At 34.3% G+C, this 16,705-nt stretch overlaps 6 protein-coding genes across 6 annotated transcripts, besides 2 other annotated features; 4 read left to right on the plus strand and 2 right to left on the minus strand.

Annotated features, from left to right (window-relative positions):
- Positions 1-121: 121 nt before the first annotated feature.
- Positions 122-193: a sequence feature (Signal peptide predicted for TA06320 by SignalP 2.0 HMM (Signal peptide probability 0.891, signal anchor probability 0.002) with cleavage site probability 0.546 between residues 24 and 25).
- On the plus strand, positions 122-2,161 carry TA06320 (uncharacterized protein; the record flags this gene model as incomplete). The annotated part of the gene is made up of 4 exons (XM_948777.1): positions 122-745; positions 870-1,634; positions 1,746-1,841; positions 1,868-2,161. 4 exons carry the CDS (start codon positions 122-124, stop codon positions 2,159-2,161), a joined length of 1,779 nt encoding a protein of 592 aa, XP_953870.1.
- A 338-nt stretch (positions 2,162-2,499) lies between these two features.
- TA06315 (uncharacterized protein) lies at positions 2,500-5,034 on the minus strand (the record flags this gene model as incomplete). The annotated part of the gene is made up of 1 exon (XM_948778.1): positions 2,500-5,034. One exon carries the CDS (start codon positions 5,032-5,034, stop codon positions 2,500-2,502), a length of 2,535 nt encoding a protein of 844 aa, XP_953871.1.
- Positions 4,813-4,881: a sequence feature (1 probable transmembrane helix predicted for TA06315 by TMHMM2.0 at aa 52-74).
- A 670-nt stretch (positions 5,035-5,704) lies between the features above and the next one.
- TA06305 (uncharacterized protein) lies at positions 5,705-8,751 on the plus strand (the record flags this gene model as incomplete). Its single annotated transcript, XM_948779.1, has 7 exons — positions 5,705-6,087; positions 6,123-6,246; positions 6,277-7,464; positions 7,494-7,664; positions 7,720-8,397; positions 8,428-8,592; positions 8,623-8,751. 7 exons carry the CDS (start codon positions 5,705-5,707, stop codon positions 8,749-8,751), a joined length of 2,838 nt encoding a protein of 945 aa, XP_953872.1.
- A 116-nt stretch (positions 8,752-8,867) lies between these two features.
- Positions 8,868-10,082, plus strand: TA06300 (uncharacterized protein; the record flags this gene model as incomplete). The annotated part of the gene is made up of 3 exons (XM_948780.1): positions 8,868-9,073; positions 9,135-9,366; positions 9,408-10,082. 3 exons carry the CDS (start codon positions 8,868-8,870, stop codon positions 10,080-10,082), a joined length of 1,113 nt encoding a protein of 370 aa, XP_953873.1.
- Positions 10,083-10,220: 138 nt separating this feature from the next.
- On the plus strand, positions 10,221-12,340 carry TA06295 (uncharacterized protein; the record flags this gene model as incomplete). The annotated part of the gene is made up of 3 exons (XM_948781.1): positions 10,221-11,834; positions 11,862-11,945; positions 11,975-12,340. 3 exons carry the CDS (start codon positions 10,221-10,223, stop codon positions 12,338-12,340), a joined length of 2,064 nt encoding a protein of 687 aa, XP_953874.1.
- An 89-nt stretch (positions 12,341-12,429) lies between these two features.
- Positions 12,430-16,322, minus strand: TA06290 (DNA polymerase delta catalytic subunit (Pold1); the record flags this gene model as incomplete). The annotated part of the gene is made up of 18 exons (XM_948782.1): positions 12,430-12,678; positions 12,709-12,875; positions 12,908-13,054; positions 13,118-13,180; positions 13,215-13,277; positions 13,308-13,565; positions 13,595-13,702; positions 13,738-13,861; positions 13,893-13,973; positions 14,012-14,173; positions 14,203-14,259; positions 14,290-14,560; positions 14,603-14,750; positions 14,780-15,310; positions 15,347-15,761; positions 15,793-15,867; positions 15,897-16,132; positions 16,211-16,322. 18 exons carry the CDS (start codon positions 16,320-16,322, stop codon positions 12,430-12,432), a joined length of 3,267 nt encoding a protein of 1,088 aa, XP_953875.1.
- Positions 16,323-16,705: the final 383 nt, after the last annotated feature.

Consider the following 16,705-nt stretch of genomic DNA (forward strand, 5'->3'; position numbering starts at 1 on the left):
TTTAAAAAATTGTTTAAAATAACTGAAAAATTTGCTATAAAAGTTCTAATCAAAGAATATATATTCAAAGATAAGTTTAATAACTGAATTAAGATATAAACTGGGATAAAAAAGAGTAAAGATGAAGTTAACGAAGGTGTTGTACAGTATCATCTTTAGCCTTGTGATTATAAATAATCAGTTCTGCATTGCTGCTGACGATGAAGAGCAAGAGAATGAACATGGTCCAGATGGTGGAGAGCCGGGAGTAGGAGGGGCAGGACAAGAACAAGGACCAGAACAAGGACAAGGAGATAGGCCTGGGCAAGGACAAGAAAAAGGGCCAGAAGTTCCGACAAGGGTTGGATGTAACTTCATCGATAGAGATGATATCGGAATACCTCCGTTCAGCAGAACAAAGAAGGAGGGAGAAGCATGTACTCTGACACTTGATCCCAGAGGAGATATGTTTTTGTATGCGTGTGATGGACAATCTGACCCTGCGAATTTCCCCTTTAGTGCTAAATCCGACGGAGAAGTAATTGATTTTTTAGGACTATTCAATTCATCCAATACTATAAACATCTCAAATAGATTTCTTAATAATCCTTATGTTTATTTCATTATCACTGGAGAGTATAACACACCATTTCAAGTGTCGTGTGATTGTATCAAAGCGGATGGAACAAGGGAAACAATGATTGTGAAATCTGGATTTAAAGCATCTGGAATTGTTGGATTACTGTTCGTTTTAGCTGCCGTGGTGGTGAATATTTAAAGTGATTTATTAAATTTCTTCCCCCCAATCTATACATGTAAACATTCACTACATATTATATGTTAATTAATTTGTAAAATATTTAATGCCCCGTAATAAAAAGAACTATGAGGGATCAAGGGGTTCTTCTGTTGGCGGTTTCGCTAAAAGGTTTCGAAAAAGGCTAAAGGTGGATTTGGAATCACATGATAACACAAACTCGAACAAAATTGAATCTTCTTCCGATTTTACTCAAGATTCCATCAAAAAACAAGAAATAAAATTGGAAGATTCTACACCTGTAAAATTAGAGCCATATTCAACAAGCATTGATTCAAAATCTGACTTGAAAAGTGAAGTATTAAATAAAGAAAAGATTAAAACTGAAATACTAAATAAAGATAAATTTAAAACTGCCACATCTATAAAGGAAAAATTAAAACGTGATATAATATCAGTGTTTAAACTATCTTGCGGTCCATCAAACTACAAAATTGACGTGGATTATTTTGAAGAAAAGTTTGTACTCAGAACTGCAGACACAATTCTACTACTCTGCCAAAAGCTTAACTTATCACTTCCTACGCTTTTGACTGCCTTGGTTTATTTACAGCTATATAGGAATTCTAGTAAGACTTGGATAACCTCTAACAAATCTGATTCCGGTAAAACTACTTTGAGCCGTAGAGTAGTTTCAAAATCTGACGAACAGTTTCTAACTGCTTCAGCCTGTGTTCTTCTTTCTTGGAAGTACAAAGAGGACGAAATTGGCCTCATAAAATCCACCAGAAAACTTTTCGACATCAGCACAACCGTGTACAAGGTCATCGTTAGCCAAAACTCCAGATTCACCTCAATTCCTTCAGTTTCATCGTGGATGTTACAGGATGATGGAGAAGTTAGTTTTAATTTAAACCTTTTTGAACAATAGATAAACTACAGATAAACAGTAGATTCCCTATGAATTATCCACTCTGACTATAAGAAACTAAATTATAAAATTGTTTAGGAGATGAAGAATTTAAAATCACAAATCCTTGATCGTGAGAACCAATTGTTACACTCACTTGATTACTTTATTGGACCCATTCCTCTTCCAGATTTGGTTTGTTTTCTTTTAATATTTTCTAGCTAGTAGGACCTTATGTCAGGCTTTTCCTGGTCTCAGTTTCAAACGAGTTCACTGAGCTTCAAGACTTCGCTAAAAAGCTCCAGGAGGTTGTTCTACTCCTTGTAATTGACATTTACAAGACTCAAATGTGCGTAAACTACACACCCGACGAACTCGTCGCAATTTCAATAATCAAAGCCTGTTGTTTGCTATCATTTGCAGATGAGAAATATGACATCTTCAAGTTTAACTTTGAAAGTGGTGATTTTAACAAGAAATCTCGAGGTAATAGAATTCTACACAATATTTCCTAAAATAATATTTCGTAAAATGTTTAATGGAATTTACAGAACTTGAGAATAAACTTGAGAAGTTCCTTTCATCAATTGGAGATGACCGTCTCGTGTAAGTTTTTTCATCTTATTTGTTTTAGCACAAATCGGATCATTTCGGGACTAATTCACGCCCAAAAATACACTCGGATTTTTAAGCACTACTCTAAATAATTTTAACATTTCAACGATATTCTATTTAAAACGAAATTAAATTTATATTAATTTAAACCTAAATAATTTTAAAACAATTGAATAAATAAAAATAAATATAATTTTTAAGAGAGATTAATTTGTATTAATTTGTTATATTAATTTAATTAAATTGTTACATTGATGAAATTGCTTAGGGAGTTTATGTTAGATTTAATGTTCAAGGTCCAGTGACTGGGGTCATAATGGGCCAGAGGAGCTAAAAAGTTAATGAAATCTGAAGAGTTGTCCTGCAAATTCAGATCCTGAACCTGTTCAACTTCCTCAACTGGGTGTTCTGGAATAATCGGTGAAACAAAGGGAGTTATTAGAATATCTGAGCTGTAATCTAGAGAAGGACAGTTATCGAGGGGAATTATTTTGCCAGCAGGTTTGTACTTTGAGAGGAAAGTGTACCCATCCTGTAATTGATAGTCCAAAGTGAGATAATTGAACATAACTTTATTCAACACATCGGTCCTTTCAGACATTAAAGTGCCATCCAGTGAATAATCACAAATATGATCAGAATTATCTTGTGTGGAGTCAAGTTCCTTAGTTATGGCAGAAGTGTTTTCTGAAACTAGATCAAAAAACCTAGTATATATCAAGTAGTTGAGATCCTCGTCAAGCACATTGGTAGCGCAAAGTGTATTATGGTTAGATAACTTGGAAATCCGCTTATTGAAGACTACCAGAGCCAGTACAAAAGAGTCTATGGTGTTAAACTGCATATTTATGGGCTTAAAGTGAATAATGTCATCCAGATCATACTGTTCAATGTTGGGGCAGACCTGTGAGTAATATGAAATAAATTCAGACCACAGAAATGCATTGGTTTGTTCTTGAATCCTAGTGTCCTCAAAGTAATTCCTGTACCTTCTTCTCACATTGGTAAAGAGTTCTCTCGAAATGTTAATTGCACTGATATGGCCTTCATACTTCCTAAGGGCCTTACTACCCGCATACTGCATTGATAAAACATCGCACATCTCCTCGTAGCGGTCCTTAACGATCTCAAACATCAAGCCCTTAACGTTGTTGAATCCAAAGTAGTCGCTGACTATTATTCCCTCATCTTTATCAACCACAACCACATCGCCAATTGAGCTAATTCCATCTCTGATAAATTTTAGGTCAAGACTCGAGGAACTTCTTGAGGACATACTATTTGAGGAAAATGAAGCACTAGAATTTGACAAACTACCTCTATTCTGGTGAAGGTTCTGGACATAGTTCTCGTTAAAGGAAAGGTTTTGTATTGGTGAATAATTTGTGAAATAAGTAGATAATTCATAGTTGACCCTGATCCCAATAAGTTCAAGTTGATACTTTAGCATCCTGAGTGATAGGTGTTTAGAAAATGCACTAGTCCTATCCAAACAGTCCAGACAACTAATTCTAATAACACCCTTTTGTATTATCATATCATTTGAATAGGTTTGTGGATTTATAAGATTAGTATAATTTAAGGAATTTGAGTTGAATGAGGACAAGTACGTTAACTTGAGAGTATTCACCACCGTTTCAACCACGTCCTTTACCATTTGCTTAGCAACCCCCTTTTCAAGCAATGATTTGATGTTCTTTGAGTAATAGATAATCTTAAGAAAACTCGGCAGCTCAGTATTCAACTCTTCAATTATTCGTCTGTAACGATCTGATAGCTGACCTTCCTCAGTGGTTGGGTTATCTGACAAAAGATCCAGAACAACAAGTGGGCCTCCGTAACAGCTTAAAAGTTCCATAAAATGGCTCCTAACGCTAGAATTCGTCGGGTCGTTTTGTGGGTATATGATTGGCGGCTTCTTTAGGAACGATTCACTGGGGTCTTGGGACCAGAAAGTTGGAATCGATCCCCTAACCAGTACAAAGGACGAGACTGAACGCGTCATTGACCAATCGTGTAGCGTTTGTTCAGTTTCAACGTCATTTGCCACTTGTCCACTTCCCGTAATTCCACGCTTCCTGTACCTTGTTCCTGAGTAAAACCGGGACCTCCTTGATATTAGCGTATATGTTACATTGCGACCACTAAGGCTTAGCATCGACTCTGAGAAATACCCGTGAATTACTAGGAGAGATAAACCAAAACAGTGTTCGTCAATACTGCAAAGATCAATTTTGTGGTTAAAATTATAACAGTATTTTTGGTCCACAAGTGCTGGGTCAAATGCCATCCAGTCATTTTCTCCCGAGATTAATTTTGTTTTCTCTGACAGCAATGATTTATAGCTAAGATTTAGCTGGAGTGTGTTTGCGAGGTTGTATGTGTAACTGAAGTAAAAGTTGCTTGAAGTGTCAAAGTCGTTGAAAAGTCGAAGAAACTCTCGCTCTCTTGAGCTAAGGTTTACTGGGTAAAAAAGCGGGATCAGCTTCTTTGAGTTAATTGAGTAAACATCGTGTTCCAAAAACAACCTTCCGCACAATGTAGCTCGAGTCACCACTATCAGATACTTAAGGTTCATGAAGGTTATGGAACCCAAAATGCCGTAGCAGTTGAACAGAAACTTTGATTCAGTATCATCTGTCGAATAATCATGGACAGATACCTTGAGGTTATTCTTCTCGAACACAACGGTTCTTCCAGAAGGTTCGCAGAACGTAACTCTTGAATCAGATTCATATAGAGAACAATATTTAATAACCGAATAGTTGTTCATGGATTTATAAAATTATAGTTCGTCGTCATACTTCTCGCCGTGCTCCTCATCCATCAGAGCTGCTCTCGTTGCAACAGAAAAACACTCTCCAAGAGACCTAAAACACTCAAAGTTTACAGAAGTTTCCTGATCACAATTTTTGAGCAGCATATCTATACTACAATCAGTGAAATAATTTAAGGCCTTCTTTACACGAAATATTACTCCCTCTAAAGCATATTATATAAATAATATCAAACTAACCGAACGTTTTATCTGGTATTTCAGTTTTATTCACAGAATAAGCAAGATGGTCATTATAAGTTAGGAAGGATAAAACGAATGAAAGTGTAAAAACTTTCAAACAATGGATAAAATACATTATATCTTACAAAGTTATTATTACACATTAAATTGATAATATTACAGGGATTTGAAAATAAAAGAATATTTTGAAAAAATAATATGGTATTATTATTTCTGTTGACGTTATATAGGGTTTTAATCTCGTTTATTACTACAGAAAACACAAATTCTCTGAATATTATCATTAAAAACATAAATATATATTATTTAAATTTATTTTTTATAAATTTATATTATTTTTAATTTTTTAATCTAGTATAGTTTGTGATTCTGTAAATTAATCATTGATTCTCTAACAATTTTTCCTTAATTTTAAATATGTTTTATGACAGTTGGAGTCACTAAAAGAGTAAAACCAATTCCACCAGATCGTGGATCATTCCCCTTGGATCACGAAGGATTATGTAAGGAAGATAGTAAAAAATACCTTGATTGTATAAGAGTTAATAAAGGAAATTCAGCAAACTGCACAAAACTGGCCTCAGTTTACCTAAAATGTAGAATAGATAACGGACTTTTAGCTGAAGAACCACTCACAAACTTCGGTTTTAGAGCAAAAGATATTTCTGGAGATAGTCCAAATAGAGTTGTGGATACAGAAACAGAACTAAAACCAAGATACGAAAGAAAGGAGAACAAAGGATTTATAGCAGGAACGTCCGTAGTTGATGGATATATAAATGACCAGTCGATTCTATCTAAACTTCTGTCTAAAATTTTGAAATAATGTACAATAATTGTAGTTCAAGTCACTACTGTGACCGTCTATCGCACTTAATATACCGTATACACTCATCACTAGACTATAAACTAAAGTTTATATTATCAACAAAACTGTTTAACTTTAAGGAACAGCTCGAGTCTGAGGTTAGAATAATGTTTAATAATATTCTTTAGGAAGTATGCAGACAGATAATCACAGCCTTGGATCCAGAGTTTATCTATATTCTGTTAAGGTCCTCTACAATTTTTAAAATAATTGGACTGGAACTGTCAAACATGTTACTGCATAGCAGAGATTCAGCAAAACACATGAGGAAGATTGTTGCATACATATCAAATATCATTAGTGAGAATTTGCGTAGAAAGGAGTTTAAATGGGATTCATCAACGAGGGCAATATCTGAGGAAATCGGAGAGTCTGAAACAGTATGGATAAGACTGATTTATGAGTCACTATCATGTCTTTTAAAGTTGTCAGAGCATTTGAGTTCAGATTTTGTATTCAAATATTCAAATACAGTGAATGTAAATGAGATGGAAGAATCAATAGAATACCTGATACACGACATGTTTGACATTTCATTGACAAACAAAGATGATAAAAAACAATATTCTGTACAAATTAGGGAAGGAGCTAAAGAGTTTGATTGTGTGTTGTGTGACTTGTTGTCAAAAAAGGAGTTCAAAGAGGAACATTCTAGATTGATGGAACTCTATAAGGATTTGAATTCACTAGCAGAAGCACATTTACAGGAATTGGATTTGGCAGATTCTGAAGTGCCTGTTACAGAGTGTTTAGATTCGACTAGAACAAAACTTTTCAAGGTTCTCGATGGTCTATTAGACTCACTTTTGGAAGATTTAAAAGAAAAGCAAGAGGGAGTTTTGCTGAACTTATCCTGCATTGAGCTATTAGTAAAGTTGATTCCCCAGGATAACAAACTTTCAGTCTTTGAAAAGTGTATTAAATCAAATAATTTCGACGTCTTGAAGCTCTTGATTCATTATTTAAATGACTCGAGTTGTGAAAGTGAAGTTGATGGTGAGAATAAAAAGTCGTTTGAGATGAATTTATTGGTGAGTAAGCGTTGTTTAGATATATTGGACACCAAAATAACCAGGGAAAATATGTCTTATTTGCTGAATTTCTTAGTAATTTGTATTCAAAAGAAGGTGATAGGTTTGAATAAAGAAACTTGTGGAGGATTTTTAAAGCTTGCAAAGAGGTGTGAAGTTGAGATTCATTTGACTTTGGATGAAGTGTTAAGAATTGAAAATAGTTTGGTAAGCTCAAGTCCATTTGAAGCATTAGAAGGAGTAATGACATCAATTTCAGAGTTTATTGAACCGTTTGAAAAAATGGTGAGAATAGATAAGATAATGTTTTTTAGGAAGAATTTTTCTCCGTGTTCCACAGAACAATACAACTTCTTTTTGACTTTTTTGATCAACTAAATAGTTCTAAATACCGAAATTCAAGTTCAACTGAGAGCTGTAAACATTATAGTGTTAGACTTTTAGGATGTTGGATGACTCTGGAACCAACCCATTATAAGAATCAGGTACCTAAAATACTATACCATTAAATATTAGATTCAGCATATAATGAATTTGTAGTACTTGTCAAAACTGAGTAAAATAATTGAATGTATAAGTGAATTTGACTTCATCTGGCTACTCCCGTCATTTAACTATATTGACGCCTCCGACATTTACAGTGTGGACGGGCTTGCAAATGTATTGATTAAGCTGATTTTTGGTCTATTAAAGTTCGATGAAAAAAGTGGGACTTGCAAAAGGTCTATTAAAATGTTATGTGAACTTGTTACAAGGATACACCTGGACCCGTTGGTGGACTATGAGCTTTTCCTTAAGAGAATAAACTGTAAATTACTGAGTGAATATGGGACAGAATTATGTGAAATCAGGCAAGAAATTAAAATACCAGATTGTATCCTCGAAAGTGGTAAGTTTTCTCCAAGTAATCCAGTGGAATTCTTGGCTCCAATAACAGTGAATTTGGAAAACTCCGACAGTTATAGACTTCTATCAAAGTCTCTAATGAATCTTCTATATAACTTATGTAAAAACTGTGGAGATGAGTGTATAAAGGGGTTTTTTGGAGGAAACCATGATTTAAACAAGTTTATAAAAGCATTGCTCGATGATCAAGAGTTTAGTGATGAATTTGAACTCATATTCTTGGCAACACTGGCTTGTGGATCATGCATTGTCAGAGTAACTGAGAACACAGGATTGAAACATTTGGGAAGCTCATTACTGATTCTAGTCATGGTAAAAATTATTTAGATAATGTGAGTTTAGGAATTGGTCATTTTTTTCTTTGTGCACACTTCACCAAGAGTACCAGGAGATTATTTGGAGGATCTAGAAAAGATTTCACACTATATGTCACTGTGTAGAGTATCATTACTGCTGATGAACAATTACAGAAACTTCTCGAGCCTATTTCAATACTCAATTAAGAAGGTAAGTTGTTGTTTACACAAGTAAAAGTAGATTCAATTGAGGATACCAAAGCCTGTAAAGGAAGATTTTGAGGCATCAATTGAAGAAGGCATAGTATCTGAAGAAGATCTTAGCATTTGTGAATTAATGAGTTCATATGTGTCAAACATATTATCATAGTGCTGTAAATTATAATCTAAACAAATATAGAAGGTTTAAAAATAGGACCTGAAACTTATAATAATATATTTTTTCAATAATATTTGAGTATTAAAATAAATTTATGTTAAGTATCAATGACTGAAGAGAGAAGTTCTGAGAAGGATTCTCACAAAAATGGTATTTTGAATTATAATAAATTACTCTCAGGATTCGTTGTTAAAATTACAAATATACCTGGCCAAATCGATGAAAATTCACTCAAAAGTGTTATGAGCCATTTTGGAAATGTCGAAATGTGTAAACTAGTCTTCGGAGAGAAAATTAGTGATCCTGCAACAGCGTAAGCTTAATAATTATCTAAAAACACATTGTTAAATAATTAAAATTAATTTTTGGTTCAGATGGATACAATATAAAAGTGAATCTGAATTAAACAATGCCTTAAAGGCAGACGGTAAACTAGAATGTGGAGGATGTAAGTTAAAGATAACTAGATGGGATGGTGAAATTCCATCAGAAAAAAGAGAACAAAAGAGAAAACTGACAGAATCCTCAACATGTCAGGATTCCTGCTGGTTTTGCTTGGCAAACGACGAATGTGAAACCCATATGATTTCATATGTTTCAAAACATGTAAACCAGAATATTTATAACATCTTTATACATTGTTTTAGTGTTATGTAGCTGTGGCAAAAGGAGCTTTATCGGATATGCACAGTTTGGTTGTTCCAATATATCATTACGCTAACCTAGGATCGGCTCCATTGGATGTGCAAATGGACATCAAAAAGGTTATAGAAAGTCTATTTGATATTGCAATATCGAAGGGAAAGGGAGCAATAGCTTTTGAGAGATATGTACCAATGACAATGAAAGTAGCAATGCATACTCAAGTACAAGTTTTGGAAGTACCTTCACACAGAGCACTCCAATGTTTCAATTTCGTGGATAGATCACAAATATTTTCTGACGCTACAAGAGTAACTTTTGAGTCTGAAGATATTGGATTTCATGGAATTACATCCAGAGTAAACAACAAAACTCAATACTTGTATCTTCAAGCAGTTGGAAAGCCTGAAAATTCAGATGAAATATCATTTGCAAAATGCCTCTGGGTATTCGATAGACCAAACTTCCGTAAAATACCAACTCACTTCGGAAGAGAAATCGCATTGTCAGTTTTATCGCACAGAGAACTCGAAAAAATCAATAGCTTGAACAAATATGTTAGTGAAACTAACATGAAACCAGGAATCGCAGCCATAGATTGGCACAACTGTGTAGCCACAAAGGAAGAAGAAACGGAATCTTCTAAAAGAATGTCAAAAATGATACTAGGAGTTGAATAAACACTACAAAAGGTCAAAATTAATAATTTTTAATTTAATAAAATAATTTAACTAATCATTACACTACAGCTTATGTGTTGAAATCCATGATAAATAATTAATTTTGTATTATATTAAACTTGATTTGTTTTTGTAAATATGAAACGGGATAGGAAAAAAATAAATAAAAATAAGTCTGAGGATGAGAATGAGGCTGATTTTATAGAATCTGAGTCTGAATCTGAATTACATTCTGAAGATTCCGAAGTAGAATTTGTTGATGAAGAATCAGATTCAGAACAATCACAATATGACTCAGAAGATGATGAAACTAACAATGTTGATGCTGAGTCGGAAGATTCTGAACCGGATTTTGACGAGGATACCAACTTACCAGTTTTAACCAGCAAATTATCACAGAAACTTCTAGATAAGGCTTCTAGCCATAGTTATAATTCAATAAAAAAACTTTTATCTGTATTTTCATCAGTTGTTGGATCAGTGGGATCAAACAAAATTAACCTAGCTTCTGACACCAAAAACCATAAACTAGATGTAGATAAGTCTAAGATGAAGTTTAAATACTTAAAGAATGAGAATAAAAGAATACTCAAGGGCACTGCAAATCGTTTTTCAGAACCTTCTAAGGTTTCTAAAAAAGATTACGTGGTTAAAGATTGGGATGTGTACAAGATTTTTGTGTCCTCAACGTGTGATGTAATGACCGAATATTTAAAGGATAGAGAAGTAACCGGTAAGAAGGAAGAAGTGACGTCTTCAGCACCTCTAGTAAGGAAGTTTTTATCAACTTCTTTGGTGCAATTGGCTTTTATATTAGACGACTTTGAGCTTACAAGATCGTGCCTAGTATCACTGAGTTCAACGCACGTCGTGAAGTGGATTTGTGTTTTTAAGAATTTAAATAACCAATTTGTAAAAATAGTGTCATCATTAATGTGTGCTCATCCTCAGAAACATACGAGAATCGACTGCTTCTGCTTTCTCTCAGAATACCTAAACTGCGTAAAGGACCACAAGTTAATGCGAGTCCAACTATCATTTAAATCCTATCTTGTAAATTACGCTAAGTTATCAGAATCTGAATCAAAATCCGCCTCAAACACCATTGTTGACCTACTTTTAAAAAGATGCTACTCTAGCCATGTCAAGTCAGTAATGAATGGAATAACACTGAAAAATTACGGACTATTCAAAGTCAGCAAGAACTGCATCAGTGAACTGTACTTGAATGCTCCATTCGATAATTTATATATGTTTTCATTCAAGACAATTACTAACTTGGCGTATAACGTACGTAGGGAGTGGAACAATACAGGAAAGGAAAAGAAGCCAAAAAAGAAAGAAACAAATTCAAAGGAAGATAAAACCAAGAAACCCTTAAATGTTAATACCACTATATTATCAGTTTGTTCTTGGGGGTTCATTGAGTCTGTAAATATTTGGATAAATGTGCTATCCAGGTCAGATAATAAGATGAAAACTCTGATTTATCCTCTGGTGACTGTTATTAACTCTGCCATAAAGATAAAAATATCAAATAAAAGACAAATACCATTCGTTTTACACCTCCTAATTTCTCTGAACAAGTTACTGGATGGAACCCACAAGTTCATTCCAATCATGTCACTATTATATCACGTTCTGGACAATATCAAAAACATCAAACAAACTGTACCTTCAGAATATTTTAAAAATACACTAGTTACTTCTAACATTAACAACCCTAATAAATTAGTTAAACCATTTAAACTAGTTAAACTATTGTTGAATAATTTTTAGTTAAAATCGAAGGGTAGCTTGGAGAAATCTGAGGATATTATGGTTAAGCTCAGGCTGAGCGGGAAGAGCGTGAATTCACCACAGGTATTTTAAACATCATTAACGGGTTTTAGATTTACAAGGTGTTGTACAAGTACGTCGAGTTAATTCTAATAGATCACTTGGGGATTTTATCGCTGAACCCTAGCTTCCCAGAATACACAAACTGTATATGCTATCACCTGAAAAGATACATCAAGTCACCTGAGGTTCTGAACGACTTTAGAAACACAGTTAACTCACTGCTTAAAGTTTTGAACGAGACTAATGTAGTAGTCACAAAGCTTCGCGAGGGGATGGACGATGCTGCACTTGAGGGGTTCAACGTCTTCGAACCCGAAAAGATACCAATGTACAAATACCGGCAGGACTTTTTAGTAAAATTCCAGCAAGTAAACAAGGATAAGTTCGTTTCATCGCTTCAAATTAATGATCTGTAATCTATTGCACTTGAATATTTGGAGATTTTTTTAGACTTTAGTGTTGATTAAAATATATATTTAAATAAATTGTATTTGTGTGTAAAATATTAGTTTGTGTATTGTAGTTGAAGTGTGCTTAAGGTGCTTTGGAGCTGTGTGAGGTCCTTGGAAACCTTCACTCGCCTGTAGAAAATAGGACAGTCCCTGTTATCACACATGACAGCGTTGTGCAAGTTCCCTTGGCATCTAATTAATAAATTATAATAAATTATTGAGGCAAACCTCTGACAGTGAGTCCAAAGTTTGTGGTAGAGGTCCTCCTTAATACGACAAGCAGTTAGTTTATCAAGCAGAATCTGCAAAAATTTTGAAGTAACTACTTATACCTGTTGCTTTTTACTGGTGTTACAGTTTGAGCAAAACATTTCAGTGGATTCTGTGCTATTGCTTAAGACTATGTTACAGGATAAGCAACGTCTGATCTTTGTCAGGAATTTGTTCATCAGTCCCTTGGTGCTACTGTTTATGTTTATTACTCGGGTGTGTTCCCCGTCTAGGATGAAATTAATTGTTTAAAGTAAGTACTGAAAAGGGAGTTTGGGTTAGTCATCACAACTTCAAATATTCTAAGTAAGACGTTTTTTAAAGAGTCCAAATAATAGCTCGTGTCAATTGGTAAGTTATTCTCAGTTACATACAAAGGTTCTTCAGCCCTATCAAATAAAGGTTCACCTAAAACATTTATGAAGCCCAAAATTATTTTAAATTTTAAATATCAGAATTGTTTGATAATACCTTTTGTGCCCTTGACTATGATATAACTTATGCGGTCACCCACTCCAGGTGCCTTACCAGGGTCTACACAAAATTTCAATTTTGAAAATTAGCTTACCGCGTTTTCGCAACTTTTTAGCCAACTCAACATGTGGTAATCTCTGTTCATAATCCACCTTTCCTATAAACAATTATGACGGCTAGATGATACCAAGTGATTTCGTTATAACCAGCAGAGAGACGTCGATTTCATTTTTTAAGAGTTCCGAAACCTTCTTCTTTACAAACTCAATTGCTCCGTCCAGATCCAACTTCACCAAGAGCAGGTATAATATTTGCTCCAGCATCTGTTGAATTAGCAGACAGAAGTCTCTCCTGACACTCTGAAACAAGATTGTTACGAACACAAGTACCTCAATTCCCTTACAGTCAATTTTCTCATACTTTTCACTGTTAACGTAGTATAAGCCTATGGAACATTAATTTTTAAGTTTATACCTGCGTAACGTTTTTTACTGAGCAAAAGCAGTGGTTTATACACCTTCTCAAACAGGAGCGTTATTGGCTTTACTGATTTACTGGTTATCAAATCAGCTGCGTTCTTCCCTATATAAATTTGCATGACTAATATTAAAATATACCCAAGTCAATTGCTTCCTGTATATCATCAGTTCCAAAGTTAATCATCACAGAGTCAGTGTCACCGTAAATGACCTTGCTGTCGAATTTGAACCCGTTTTTGACAGTGAAATGTTCCTCAATAAGCTAAAAATATATTTAATTGATGTGTTAATACGTTCTTGGTGTTCACAATCATGTTTCTCCCAAATGATGTGATGGCTGTGGCCACGTCAATGCACGGCAAAAACCCTCCACTCTAAATTAATTATATAATTTGTTAATTTGTTCCAATACCGTCGCTCCAGTGTATCCGTACACTGAGTTGGTTGTTATCTTGAGTGCCAACTGTCTTCCATCATACACTTTTTTGAGCATCTCGTCCTTGCACTCGTTCATCATCTTCTTCGCCTTCTTCCTCTCATTGATCAAGTTCTCGACTATGATTGGCAATATTCCCTGAAGATTGTTATTCCAAAACCACTCACTTTCCGCTTATTCACGCTTATGAAGCATATGTCATTGTACCCTGGCACTCTCACCACCTATAAAATTTTCTGGATGTATTAACTCACATCTTCTGGTCTGTAGTTGTTTATGTTGTTGTAGTTTAGTAGTGTCGAATAGCATATGTTATGTGCGATCATGATTGACGGGTACAACGACTGGAAATCTAACACTGAAATCGGATTCTTATGGTATCCCTTCAATGGTTCTAGAACCGTTGCTCCTTCATAGCTGTTCTCATTACTACTGTTTTTCCCGCCTCCCGTTATCACCGGTATCACATAGTTCATCTTCTTACACTGCTTATATATTTGCATCGTCACCCTTATTTGTTGTCCTCTAAATATTTATTTCACAATTTTTCCGTATTAGGTAATTTACCTTGTGATTAGGAGCTTAATTGGTGTGGTTGTCACTCTGGACATTTCAATATAATTATACAGAAGCAATAACTTATTGATCAAGAGTAAAGGCAGTATTGAATCCTTTAAGCAGTAGCTTGCAATTCTTCTTCGATCATTATTATTTCCTACAATATTCAATTTTAATATCCAATACCGTTAAACAGCTTCAATATTGTTGAATAGTGGACATCTTCCTTTTGTTGTTTAAGGAATTCAAACGAGACGTAGTTAAGTGAGTATGACTTGAGCTTGTAATCTCTTCGTACCAAATCGTAAACGTCAAACAGAATCCTCCCCTCAATGTTGATTTCCTTATTCTCGTAAAGTCCCAAAATGTTATTGTTCGATATTGAGTCTTTGAAATTGCAGTTTACGCTTTTGATCCGGGTCAACTTCTTAAACCTTGCTTCAATGTTAAGCACTGAACTGCGAGTCAGAAGATATGGAAGATCAAACAAGATTATGTTATATCCTGTCAGGAAGTCTGGGTCGACAAAGATCACAAAGTCGTTCCACGCCAGCAACAACTGTTCTTCGTTATCAAATGACAGGATTGTGCAGTTCGCCAGGCTATCACACTCCTTGAGTGTGAAAACAAAATTCTTGGTGTTATTTACGTCGTTTCCGTGCGTGTGTATTACGCTACTTATTTGTATCACAGGGTCATTGCTAGCGTTTGGAAACCCTAAAAAATGACAGATTATTTAAAAGTATTACTCACCTGTTCCGTTAAGCTTAATACACTCAATATCAAATGACAAAATCTTAATTGGTCCTATTGTTTCATACTCGTTTTCTAGAGGCAATGTTATAATGTCACTATATCCGCAATTCACTTCAATATTACATGTGCTAACGAGTTGCATAAAATTTTTAGGGTTATTTAACGTATAACAATTTTGTGGTATCATCAGCCATGAGCCGCAGATCACATTGTTGTCTAGCAGAAAACGCAGTACATATGGAAGGTTAGCTTCATACGTTTGTCTGTACAATGGGATTGTAAAGGAATCTCCATCAACTTCTAGTTCAACCCCAGACTCGATGTATGACCTCAGGTTCGATACCATCCTGGGCGATGATACAACGATTCTAAGGAAATCCTTCTCTCCATTTTCATCGTACATCATCAGGGACTATGCCATTTTAATAACAAACAAAACATACTGTAAGTCTTGTCTTTTGTATATCCAACACATGTCGCAGTGATTTCTTGAATTGATTCTGCTCACTCAAGTGTTTCTATACATATATTTATAGACTAAACTTACATTAAATAGCTGTTTTAAATCTTCAAAATTCTCTTCCAGCAGTTCTGGTGGTTTCTCAATGTAAAAATAAGGCTGAAAATCATCTACACACACCAATACGCTTTGTTGTTCCTTCGTCACTCCGTATAGTCTGACCACCGGAACCTCTGTGTGATGATCTCCTGTCTCACTTAACGTTCCATCAGATGTACACTTTACTACTTTAAATGTATAGTCTGCATCTGTTAAAAAGAATACTAAAAAAATGTGTTAACTTCTCCAAAATACCGATATCCGTCAAGGAATCTAAAAAGTGTTAAATACACACAGCTTACCGAAATCAAATGTTGGTCTACGCAGTTTACTGAATATTTTTCCATAGTCATTTTGCGTTCCATAAAAGTTAGAATACATAGTATTATGCCAATTTAGATCATTAGAGCTCATTGTGGTTTAAAAATAAAAATAAACTCAGATAATTAAAATTAATTGTAATTTATAATAGAATCTAGAGAAAAATCATAATAATAAATCTACATAATGATGAAAATAGAATTGACGTCATTCACAAAAATGACTTCAAATAATGGTAAAAATGAGGAGGAAGAATTGAGGAAGGAAAGGAGAATGTATTAATAATTAATATAAAATCATATTAAAGTAGAGTAAATTCATTGTGTGTATGATAAATTTCATATAATATGTTGTTACTTTATGTGTGGTTCTGACAAATAAGAATTACTACTACAAATTCCCTTCCTTGTATTTTACTTTTATTAATTATATTGATTATTTATATAAATGAATCTATTTGTTAATTCTATTTTTAA

The sequence above is a fragment of the Theileria annulata genome, chromosome 1, assembly GCF_000003225.4.
Source record: "Theileria annulata chromosome 1, complete sequence, *** SEQUENCING IN PROGRESS ***".
Classification (NCBI taxonomy): domain Eukaryota; phylum Apicomplexa; class Aconoidasida; order Piroplasmida; family Theileriidae; genus Theileria; species Theileria annulata.